Source organism: Hoplias malabaricus, chromosome 2 (genome assembly GCF_029633855.1).
Source record: "Hoplias malabaricus isolate fHopMal1 chromosome 2, fHopMal1.hap1, whole genome shotgun sequence".
In the NCBI taxonomy this organism is placed as follows: domain Eukaryota; kingdom Metazoa; phylum Chordata; class Actinopteri; order Characiformes; family Erythrinidae; genus Hoplias; species Hoplias malabaricus.
Genome location: NC_089801.1, coordinates 72,875,239 through 72,888,472, shown reverse-complemented (window position 1 = coordinate 72,888,472; position 13,234 = coordinate 72,875,239). Strand labels below are relative to the sequence as shown.

At 40.4% G+C, this 13,234-nt stretch overlaps 1 protein-coding gene across 1 annotated transcript in view; it reads right to left on the bottom strand.

The window, feature by feature from the left end:
- The window catches only part of LOC136687139 (vang-like protein 1), a 70,968-nt gene that overhangs the window by 27,756 nt on the left and 29,978 nt on the right, over window positions 1-13,234 (bottom strand). Inside the window, exon 3 of the mRNA XM_066661406.1 lies at window positions 9,027-9,156. Coding sequence (XP_066517503.1) covers window positions 9,027-9,156 — 130 coding nt within the window. The remainder of the gene's footprint in view (window positions 1-9,026; window positions 9,157-13,234) is intronic.

Sequence of the window (13,234 nt, the reverse complement as noted above, 5' to 3'; positions counted from 1 at the left end):
GTCTGATCATAATAAAGAATAATGAGTCTCGGGTAGAGCTTAGAGCAGCAAAACACTGCTGGCACACACTCAAGTACATGCTATAGACTGCAAAACATTTGTCACCAGCATCAACAAAGGATTACCTTTACTTTAACCAGCTCCTAGAGATATTTAGTTTTGTACTCCAAATCAGTTAAATGCAGCTCAGCCAAAAATAGGTCAATCATTCTTTAGGAAAAAAAAGATCAGGTAAAGTTTATTTTCATGGCATGGTTCAGCTGCTTTCCTAAGTGATCGTTCAAATGTGTTTTAAGTACACACTCTTGCAGAGAACATATCACATTTTAATGCACAATTACCGTTTGTCTGTTCTGTTCAGGGAAAAAAAAAAATAAATTACTGCCGCATGTAGAACAAATGACAAAGTTAGCAGCAATCTCCCAGAAGAAGCTTCACATGTCTCAGACGAATGATTTTCTTGTCTCATCCAGTAATTATGTGATTGTGGAGTGCCTTGGCAAGTGATACAACTGGCAATGATTCAAACAAAAAGGTACAAAATCAGCATATGACTGAGGAGGGATGTAAACACACATTTAAAGAAAAGAACTGAGGATAAATTCAGAGCTGGGTTATGTGTATTCAAGATACATGAGAAAGTTACGGGCCAAGCCCAGTGTAACCCCTGCTCTATATACTGTGACACTACAGTGCAAAAAGAGCTGAAAGCATGGAGACGTGGTTTCCATTGCTATGAGTAATGCTGTGAAAGGTTCAGCACAGAGCAACACAAACTACAGTGAGAGTAGGAGGGGAGAAATGTTAGAGAGGAAAGCAAAGTAGATGTAGCTTGTCTTACACATTTCACCTCAAGATTATTCGCTAACAGATCACGTAAAAATACACACAGGCTTTTATAATAAATAAAAATTATAATAATAAATAGAGGACATGTCCTCACATTGTAAGGCTTTATATTGTAAATATTATACAGGTGATAACTGCATCCCTTATGAATCACAACAGAGGCCAAGGTATTATATTTCAGAAGCTATTTCCTGGGATAGCAAACAGAATATGATAATCTACTTCAAAGTAGAAAATAAAAATAAAAAATACACAGTTTCCAAACCTTGAGCCCAAAAATTATTAAGAGAGAAACTTTGTCAAAGAGGAAATCTCCCTTGAGACAAATTTCTAAAGGTTTTTTCCACTGTGACAACCAGCTCCACGCTGTGGGTCTGAAAGAACGTGTAGTTAGTAACTCTGCCTTCTCTGGTAATATACTACTGTAGAAGGCCACAAATGTATAACCACTAAAACCTTCTCACATTTGAAGGACGGCACTGTTTTTTACAACAGAGTTTTAGGGCCACGACGTTGGGAAAAAAAATTTAAAAATTCTGAGAATAAAGTCAGAATTCTGAGAAAAAGATTCTTGGAATAATTCTGAGAAAAAAATTCTTGGAATAATTCTGAGAAAATGATTCTCGGAATAATTTGCTGCGTATGATGGAGCAGACACACAGTGTAACTGTGGAATACAGTGTGTTGCTGAAGTCACGCTATGGTATAGATTTCAAGGATAAACACTCAGTTCTCTTCCAAATCAGGACCACAGTGTGATTAGTGTTTAAATCCTGAATCGGTGCACTAACCCATGGCATGTAGTTTCACATGATACAATTAATGATCACGAAAATGATGGATCCAGAGCGAGTGGAACTGCAGCGCCCACGAGGCTCCATCGCGTTACGGCTCGGACTCGTACAATAAACTAAAACCGTATTCATCACGGTCAGGGGCTGCACTGACGGGGGTTAGTTGTCATGTCGTGTGAACGCGTTTAATAAATAATTCTGCTCACTTCACTGACTGCTGCTTTCACAACTCACTCATGGAACACAGACTGTGAGTCTGTCTACATTTTATAATCAATAACAACCCAAACAGTGTTTCTCTAAATATTCTCATTACATTCTCTGAATTATACAGACTTTTTTACTCAATTATTCTGAGATTTTTCTCAGAATTATTCAGAGATTTTTTTCTCAGAATTGTTCCAAGAATATTCTCAGAATTCTGACTTTATTCTCTGAATTTTTTTTTTCAGACTCTGTGGGTTATTTCAAGTTTATGTAGTGCTGCTTTGATTTTTTGTTCTAATAATGTGTTATTTCTGTAATCTGTTTAACAAAACATTACACAACTAATGCGATTTTCAATTTGTTCATCAGCACATGCCTGGAACACACACTCATATAAAACTTATATTGAAGTGTAGACCATGTTTCTAAGTCTATCGTGACCGCAAATCTACCGAGATGCTGATGCAGCTGGAACGGACTGGACCTCTTTGCTCAGAGCTGTAGCTGAGGCACTCTACAAACTCATGGGAGTAGACAGATAAAGAGGAAGAGAATGGAAGAGAATGGATGGATGTGCTCTCGGATGGAAGAATATTGGCTTATATATAGCACATAGAACAAAGGACTGAGCAGAAAAATGTAGGCTGCTTTTACCTCCAAAAGAAAAAAAAAAAAAACAAAGCGCCAGAGCCATATCTCCACTAAGAAGAAGAGAGGCTGAGGAAAAAAAACCCAGAGACTTATTAACATTTAATTCTACCAGTATACAAGTGGTGCCTTACTAAACGCCTGTCATATTCAGGAAGCCTAAATCAGAGCTGCCAATAACAATCCTGACAGAGATTCTGCAGAAACAGCTGCATGTTTTGTAAACCCAGGTGCCTTGGGCAGTGGTATTAAAAGTGGAGATGCCAGTAGGCCTTCAGGCACTAGACAAACACAAGCTTATCTTGTTCATTTTGCATTTCTAACCCTCTGCAGCACCCTGTGAACTACTAATAGTTTTCTGCAGTGTTACTTTAACGTACTTAAATTACATAACAACTACATTCTCTCTTACAGCTGTAATTAATTTGGTATTCCACTCACCAGGCGAAAATATTACAAAAACGTACACGGGAGTCACCATCTAACATCTCAAACACCCAAATCTAAATTCAGATTTTACCTAGTCATCTCCAGCCCAAATTGAACATAAATATGATCTCAAAAGATTTTTCACAATCCATGCTTTCAACAAAAAAATATTTCTCCAATTTCAGCTTAAATTTTTTTGACTGACTTAATGTAGCAAAATAACTAATGTCTAATTTTTACCAAGACCACTTTCCAGTTGTTTTTTAAACAAAGAGCCTTTAAGACTGGTAATCATTTAAAATAAATGAGCTTGGCAGATCTCACTGTCTTCCTAACTTACAACGTCTTATAATTCCATCATAACGATTAATCACAATTCCACACAGCTTCTTTGTGGCTTACTGTACTGTAGAGTATCACAAAACATAGGGAAATATACCCAATATGCCCCCGTTCAGTTTAGTCAGAGAAGGACATGAGTCAGAAAGTCAGTCTCCAATGTGTCTCATCAAATCTGCACAGTCACGACCTTTGTTCACGTCATATTTCTTTTAATCTATTTGTTTAATGTGAATTACAGTTATACACAAGGCAGGTTGACTCAGATAAGCCCAAATGACTAAAGAGAAAAGAGGTGAAATACTCCCAGCTAAAAAAATAATTAAAAAAAGCCACACAGTTGATTTTGGTCCAGTAAAGGGAACCAAATTACAGAGGTAAACACATGCTTCTAGGCTTTACAAATTATGCAAAGTCCTTTTACACAGACTTATAAAGAACTGCAGATTTTATTCAGCGGATCTCAGCTGAAACATGACAGAGCATTCCACACCGAGTCCTGCTGCGGCAAACCAACCTTGTTCTCGCTGGGGGTCAGTGCTTCCAGGGAGGGAATGTGTAATGACCCTCCTCCCTTCTGTTGGAGTATGTGTGTGTGTGTCCTACCTGCTGAGGGTCTGAGGGTGGTGAGCTTGGCTCCTGTGCAGTAATTTCACTCAGTAACTCTGGCTCTTCCATATCCCTTTCACTTAGGCTTAGAGTGCGAGTTCAAGTGTGGTTTTCAGTGTGAGCGACGAGCGAATGCGCTATGGCATGCAAGCACTGTCTTCACTGCTTTTCGTATCAGGACTTTATAAAAAAAAATAAAATAAAAATAAAAAAACAACCCTCCCATCATGCATTATGTTCTATACTCGTGAGTGCCATGGTTTAATGTAAGGGCTTTCAGCGGAAGTGAAGGAAAGAGAGAGGGCAGGTCACATGGGATCTATGAGTGGTGAAGAAAACACGGACGGGTTGGGGTGGGGAGGAGGAGGGGGGCAGTCCATTAAACAAACAATCCTGCCCCCCAGAAAGAGAGAGGGTAAATAACATAATCAACCAATTAGAAGTCATATGGATGCCCTTGATACACTTGTATCTATTAGAACGAAAACGGATCTAAGACTGAGCCCTGAGGCACTCACTCTCTCTGAGTCTGGCTCTTTCTCCAGTCCCTTCCACTTTTGCTCCACTTCTTTCAACAGAGAATAGAGTATATTACAGAATATCTCTCTCTCTCTCTCTCTCTCTCTCACACACACACACACACACACACACACACACGTGAGAGAAAGACTACAAACAAATGAGAGCCAAAGCATGACAGATCTTTGATGGAACAAAATATAGAAGATGTGTCATAGATTTCGACAGAACTGGTATTTTTCTGGAGTCAAGAAGCCAAATTCTCAGCTTAACGCTCTAATCTGCCCATTAGAACAAATAGGAGCTGAGGAACATGAGATCAGTTGCAGGTGGCTTCCCACAAGCTTAATGTTAAGAAGTCTCGAGTTATTACTGCGGCTTTGCTGTAGCAGTTAAATGTAATTATAACATTAGTTATGTAATGAATTACATCCCTTGCTTTATACACTAATCAACCGTAACATCGTGACCGCCTCCTTGTTTCTACACTTACTGGGTGGTGGATCATTCTCAGTGCTGCAGTGACATTTTTGTGAGTGTTGTGCTGGTACAAGTCGATCAGACACAGCAGTGATGCTGGAGTTTATAAAACATTTGCCTTTTCACGGTCCACTCACTGCTCCACTACAACATGCTCCGTTGTGTGCTCATACAAGAAATACACACACACTCCTCTCCTGGGGCTGGGGGACAATGCTCATGATTGGATTACCTTCTAGATGAACTCAGCTAATAGTGTATTAGGCACAGCAATTACAAATGCACAAACTCAGTTACAAACCCCTTTAAATCTTACTACATCATACAGCTGTCTTTTCTTCTACAAATGGACAACTGTCCATTGTTCAAAACCTTTAGCTCAGACGTTTTTATACGTGTGTGTGTGTGTGTATTGGTTCACAAAATATTGATTACGTTTCTAAATGTCTCTAATAAATGTATACAGCTGCTTTTTCTGCCAAGTCCACATCATCATCCAAAGAGTGACAAGAGAGACACAGGGCCACACTGTTTATTGTTTGTGAGTTACTAAGCATCTAACTGATCAGCAGAACAAGCTATTTATACTATGACAGATGGTCGCAGAGACCCAGGTCCCTTCTCTGGAGAGTCTGAAGCACCCTACAAAATTGCCCTTTTTTTAAATCTCTTTTTAAACAAAACCAAGATAGAAATAAGTAATTAAACTAAACAAATTCACTGTCAAAACAAACCAGTTCCCTGGGGGTCTTAATGAAATATCTGTGATAGTCTTTGTTAAAAATACCACAAGGGTCAAACACCACAGCAAGCATGGCCGGTATCCGTGCATTTCCATTTAAATGATAATGAGCCACGCATCACCTCACCGCTGAGTGTGCAGCAATTAGAAGTTAGGCACAGAAGCTGTTGTTTGTTTGTGCTTTGTTTTTCCTTCTGGCTCTCATCACGTGCTGTAACATAAAATTGGATCCAGTGCTAGGACTGGAGATAATCCGGTGAGTTACAGGGTACAATCCTAATGATTATAGAACAAGGACAGCAAAAAATAAAATAAGCGGCCCATAAATAAATAAATAAATACAGGACTGGGTTTATTTTTAGGGTATTTTCAGATATCCAAAACTATACCTGCACAAGCACTGAAAATATGATTCTACCAAATGTAAACCAACATTAAAATACTTATTACAATTACTTCATGACTTTTTAACTGGTCATAACTAGGCTTTACTCATGTATTTCCATTTAAACAGTATAGAAAACCTAAATTTATCTAAATTACTTTAAAATAATGGCTTTTAGAATCGATTCACCACTCTGAATTTGCTTGATGTAGTGTCATTAGGCATGAAAGGTTCAACCCTTATTGGAGACAAGCTCCATGGAGCTCTTTAGTGTTGGCCTTGATATTTGGAACGAGTCCCAGGCAGGAGTTCCACAGCTGCGTTCAGACAGATACTGCACTGCAGTGTGTAAACACTGCTCAGTCAGGCTCCTCAGGGAAGCACCGTCTCACACACACACACTGCTGTGTTGAGTACATAAAGATAAATGGCGTCTTGATTCATCTGTCATTGACACAAATTGCTGCCAAACAAACAAAACTTTTCAATGTGTGTGTATATCTGGCAACAAATAATAAACCTAACACTGTCACCCACTATTCAAAAAGAGTGAACAACAATTTATATAAGTGCTTTGTTTCAATGACACTGTCCTTTTACAGCGTCAATTCGTCTTGGGAATGACATACACAAGTCCTGCACAGTGGTCAGAGGGATTTGAAGCCATTCTTCTTGCAGGATAGTGGCCAGGTCACTACGTGATGCTGGTGGAGGAAAACGTTTCCTGACTCGCTCCTCCAAAACACCCCAAAGTGGCTCAATAATATTTAGATCTGGTGACTGTGCAGGGCATGGGAGATGTTCAACTTCACTTTCATGTTCATCAAACCAATCTTTCACCAGTCTTGCTGTGTGTATTGGTGCATTGTCGTCCTGATACACGGCACCGCCTTCAGGACACAATGTTTGAACCATTGGATGCACATGGTCTTACTGGTGCAATGTGCAGTTAATGAAGATGAAGGCCACCAGGCTGCTCCAGTTTAGCCATGAAACCTCCCACACTACAATGACAGGGGTTTCAGTTTCATTGTCTAACCCCTGTATATAGATAGGATAGGCATCTGATTCATTGACATGTGAAAGTCCAGATCAGATTTCATATGTCTTTTTATACCAGCAGCTCTGAAAAACAAGAATGGAGGAGAGGCCTGAGCTGCAGCCTAATACACGATCTCCCAACATAGGGCACATCATAGATTATAATAACTACCTCACACAGACAGGGCGCTAGGTCGAGTGGAAGATGGGCAGCTTACAGCCGATTGTAAACAGTTTTGTAATCCGACATACATTACATTACTCGAGAACAGAGACTTATTTTATGATCTACACTGTGCACTACACATTTGGGACAAAGCCAACAGTCAACAAGCTGTACATGTACGTGATACATGTAAGAACGACTGAACGACTGACGTATCTGTTTTTTCAGATTCAATGCGATGAATCATCTCGTTTTGTTGACGTTTGTTGTTGTTTGTGACTGGAAGTGATGTGCCCAAACGTATAAATGAGCCCATGGGTGCCGTTTCATGCAGCTACAGATTCGATCACATTAAAGACAGACACACACCACTTAAATTTAGGAATGTAAACCGTCCACGCAGGCAAATCCGACTGGAGCAAACAATCGGAATTGATGAATGAGTCTTGTAAAGTAAACGTAACGTTAGATAAGCAGCTCTCCTCACTGGAGTTGAACTGGGCTCTTCCACAACTATTTGGAATAGACACAACTATACGGCCAATTACAAAACAACTGCATGCACTCACTCTCCCCAAACTGAGCAGAACAATGAAACTGAACCCACACACACACACCCACAGCTGCAGTCACCGACCTGGCCAAATGTGCAAGTTCATTTACAACAAGCGGGCATCACCATAAGGAGCTTTAGAACGAGTGCCATCATGCTCTCCGTCTGAATAATACACTTTAAATTCAAAATAGGATTAGCATTCAGAGACATAATGACACAAATAACCTGGAGATTTAGCCTAAAACGTTCAGCAACAGCAGCAAGCTAAGCTCATTAATATTATAGAAGCCCCTGTGCCTGTCACTAACTTCAGTGAAAAGCTGAACTCTTAAACAGAGACTTGACTGATGAGCGTCCAGAGCAGGCAAGTAGGTCAGAGCAGAGAGAGAGAGAGAGAGAGAGAGAGGAAAACAACAGACAGAACTAAGAGACAAAAAAAGACAGGCGAGAAAAAAAAAAGAGAAAGAGTAAAACAAGAGGCAGAACTAAGAGAAAAAAAAAGACAGACGAGGAAAAGAAAAAAGAAAGACAGAGAGAGAGAGAGAGAGAGAGAGAGAGAGAGAGAGAGAGAAACAGAGAGAGAGAAAGAGAGAGAGAGAAAGAGAGAGAGAGAGAGAGAAAGAGAGAGACAGAGGAAAGCAACAGACAGAACTAAGAGAAAAAAGACAGGTGAGAAAAAAAGAGAGTAAAACTAAGAGAAAAAAAGACAGATGAGGAAAAGAAAAAAGAAAGAGAAAGACAGAGAGAGAGAGAGAGAGAGAAAGAGAGAGAGAGAGAGACAGAGAGAGTAAAACAAGAGGCAGAACTAAGAGACAAAAAAAGACAGACGAGGAAAAGAAAAAAGAAAGAGAGAGAGAAATATGAAAAAATGATGATGATGTAGTAATGGTGATATCAACACCACTGTCCTATTATCTCGCCTTAACTCTTTGCCTGCTGTGTGGACGTCAACTGTTCTCGACCACACCTGTCTTGGGCTGATGAGATGATCATTATCTCTGACAGAATATTGTACATTGAATTGAGCCAAACACATTCATAAAGTGGCTTTCTGGAGTTTTTTTTTTGCTGCTTTTAAAGCTAAACTCTTCAGTTCCTAAAAGCAATTAGCATTAAATTGCATTAGACTTAAAAACAAATATAATCTAATTTCATCTCAGTAGTTCTACAGTGTTGCAATGAAAACCCAAAAATGTACTAACTGTATCACCCACAGTGCTGTACTGCGTGTTAAGGAGGGGACCCATAGTGCTGTATCTCACCTGCATCTCATCTCCACGTATCGACTGGTCTCCTAACAAGGGCTCTGCAGGAGGAGCATTTATGGTGACGGATTTCTCTGAGCGGCTGCTGTCTTTACTCCGAGACTTGTGCCGGTCCCGACTGCGTTCTCTGAAATTCACAGAAAAAAAAGGGGGATATTAAAACTTTTTTTTTCATCATGTAGAGGACTGTGCAAAACAACCACCTTCCATTTATTTCTAGAAAAAACATCCAATAATTGCAATTGAATCAATTAAATCAGGAATTCAAACCAATTTTTTAAGAACATCGGCAGATTCTCCCCCACCCCTCTGAAATGCATCTTAAATGCTGGTTACATTTTCCAACTTCAAAGACAGAACTTGACGTAATGACCAAAGCAAGCATTACAAATTTATCGCTAATCGCTCCTTGCTCCACTAGTTCCATTTGTCATGTGTCTAGTTTCTCAGCAATAGCTCCTTCGACACCAGCCTTAAAACACAACTTTTTCAGACTGGAAGTGAGAGTGCAGCTTTATTTCTCTGCTCTGTTAAAAAAAAGAAAAAAAGAAAGCCAAGTAATACTTAATGTACTTATAAATGTCTCCTTTTAGATTTAGAAGAATATAAAGATTATATTTAGGCTGCATACAGGTGTGTGTGTAGTTGCTACTGTGAATGCTAAGGTCTGACACGTTTGGCAACAGCTATTGGGAGGACAGAGTACAATGGATTTAAAGGCTAAGCACCACTTAATGGACCTCCATGAATATTCCACATTATTTTAGTTACTGACAGATATAAGTATGAATTAAAATGAAAATAGCAGCTTAATTTGCTTTAAAACTGACAATTTTATTAAATTGACGGAAAAACCCGAGCTCTCTACGGAAATTCTTGAACGCAACCGTGACGTCACTGGTGGACAACAGCTGAACAACGCCGCGGTAAAACACCGTTATGACTGACTGTTATGACGGTATCTAGCTAAATAACCAACATTATTCATGACAATAGCCTAGCAATAAGCTAAACTCAAATTTAGAGGTACCGTTATTCTTGTAAATGTGATCGAAGTCGAACTCGAATTCACTATAACACTATAAACCTCCGTAATGCAGCTACGTAGCCGAGTATAATCTGAGCCACCGAGTTTAGCAAGTCAAGCTAACGTTAACTAACACCAACTAAAACAGGCGAAGTGTCTTTACTCTGTTTACCTCCATGTTACAGAGGCTCTTGAACACCTTTCGTTGGTGTCCTTACATGCCCATATTGTTGGAAAAGCACCAGTGAAATGAGCTACAGATAACGGAGTGAGCGGATGGTCCTTTCCAAAGTGCCCGTTTAAAGTTGACAAATGTAGTCCATTTTCTGGATATTTTGGGATCTTTGGGCCATTTGTGCACAGATGTCCCACTGTACATTGAATGATTGCAGCCAAAAACAACACACCTTTTCGTCATTTTGCATTAAATTAAGTGCGACTTCTAGAGTTGTTGTCCACCATCTACGACACAGGCAAGACGCCTATTAGAGTTTCCGAACACCGTTTGGGGGGGGGTGGAGAGTACGGTCTTTTAAACCATATTCCTTCAATTAGTAAGAAATAACATGTTTTCTGACTATCAATAAACACAAGTTAGGAACTCAAATTACACTGTATTTATTTGTTTGACACTTTCATAGAGCTGGTGCTTAGCCTTTAAGAGAGGTCAGATATAAATAAAACTCAAAATTTGAGAGTAATAATAGAAGTAACAATAATGTGCAAAAGATGTCATGTACAATTACATTTGTCACATTGTGTTGGGCAGACAAAGTACAAATGTACAATATACTACAGCGTGTGAAACCTAACTCTGAAAATAAAGCATGGACAAGAACACGATTAAAATTGTAAAAGCCACGCAGCATAAATCGAAACAATGCCTAATAATGTTCGCTGTTGAGAATGTTACTGTTTTGTGGAGCTGTTCCTTTAGATCTCCACAATAGCACCAGGGGAAATGGCACTGCACTTGAAAGGATGCCACTGTGAATGGGGACTGTACGCAGGTGGTGAAAATACGCTGAGGCAACAGTTATTGTAGTCTGCTTTTTTATATAGACTTGTTTTCTTTGTCACTGTTAAGACACACATTTTTTAATACATAAAAATAATAATAGAAAATACACTGGGAGAATGGCATTCTAATCCTGCGGGGTTTTCATCTACTTAGTCATTTACTTACTGGCTGCATCACACACGACCAGAAGTACTCTCACACACACACACACAAGCTGTTCAAACCAGATAAAGCAAGAAAAGCAAGGAACTACTCAGTTATTCCCCTCCAATCGCCCTTTTGTGACCCCTGTGCAGAAAGGCCAGTACATAATCCCATTTTCTTGGCGACCTGACGACAAACTGTCCACCGGAGGAGTCTAAGCTCTGCCTGCTCTCTTAATCCGGCCCATTATTCCATGGGTTTACTGTTAAGCCCCTCCCACTTTTGGCATTTAATTCTCAAGCCTGTTCTTAAACCACGTCCAATCTCAGCCACAAATGTCCAAACATTCTTGGACTCCCGTTATAATCCTCTCGGCTTTCCTTCAGGATCAAAAAAGTGTTATCTCATCTTATGTTATCTAATGAGTGATGAGCGACTACACTGTGAGGCAGTGGTTCCATGTTGTTTGGAGTGATAGAACTTCATTCTACACAGGGGTGGGCGATATGGCCCTAAAATAATATCACAATATTTCAGGGTATTTTCACGATAGCGATATCTTTGGCGATATGACGAAACAATGAAAAACACACTATACATTAATACATTACAATATACATTAATATTAATTCTATTAAATATATGTAATATATATAAAAAGGAGGAGTGTGGTGTGTTTTCCCTGTGTCAGCGTGGGTTTCCTCTGGGTGACCGTCTGTGAGGAATGTGGTGTGTTCTCCCTGGTTCTGCGTGGGTTTCCTCCGGGTGACTGTCTGTGAGGAGTGTGGTGTGTTCTCCCTGTGTCTGTGTGGGTTTCCTCCGGGTGACTGTCTGTGGGGAGTGTGGTGTGTTCTCCCTGTGTCTGTGTGGGTTTCCTCCGGGTGACTGTCTGTGAGGAGTGTGGTGTGTTCTCCCTGTGTCCGTGTGGGTTTCCTGCGGGTGACTGTCTGTGAGGAGTGTGGTGTGTTCTCCCTGTGTCCGTGTGGGTTTCCTGCGGGTGACTGTCTGTGAGGAGTGTGGTGTGTTCTCCCTGTGTCCGTGTGGGTTTCCTCCGGGTGCTCCGGTTTCCTCCCACACTCCAAAAACACATGTTGGTAGGTGGATTGGCAACTCAAAAGTGTCCACAGTTGTGAGTGAGTGAATGTGTGCGTGTCGCTCTGTGAAGGACTTGTGCCCCCTCCAGGGTGTATTCCCGCCTTGCACCCAATAATTCCAGGTAGGCTCTGGACTAACCACGTGAACTGGATAAGGGTTACAGATAATGAATGAATGAATACCACAATATTTACTTTATTAATCGTTTTAAAAATTATGACAATATTATTGCGAACGATACAATATGGCACATCCCTACCTCAACCATAATTTTTTTCCAAAAGTTGCTCTAAAGCCTTTCCAGAAGAGTACACTCCAGCCCAGCTCTCCAGCTTCAGTAAGTTTTAATCCACTACCTAGATCTCCTCTGTAACCTCCCACCATATGTTCACTCACACATGCCCAGGCTCTATCACTGACTAATCCCCAGACCGTAGGGCTCTGTGTCTAACTGCTGCTCTCTAACATCGGCCTCATCCACCCATGGCCTGGATATTCCCGAGAACTAGTTTCTTTAGCTGTTAAACTTTGAAAAATGCACTGAAGTGTTGTGGGACTGTTACAAGGAGGGTACACACAGAGACAGAGTTGTTTATGTTTCCTTAATGACAGAGAAATGCCACACAGCCAGGAGACAGAGGGAGAAAAAAGCCAAGTGGACGCTATCCTCCAGTATGAGGGCGGCACAAAGAGAGCGTCATCGGGGGCAGAGACATGAGGTTGGGAACACTGGCTCGCTAATTAGCATACTGTGACATGCCTTGGTACATCGGAACCAAGGGTGCTACAAACACGCAACTGACCACAATCAAGATAGGAATATGTTATTACTCCAAAGCTACAGAAATAGGCGGAGATTAAAGTCTTTATGTGTAATTACCCTTTCAGTGCGTTTCAGCTGAAAATCAGGCCTGTTAT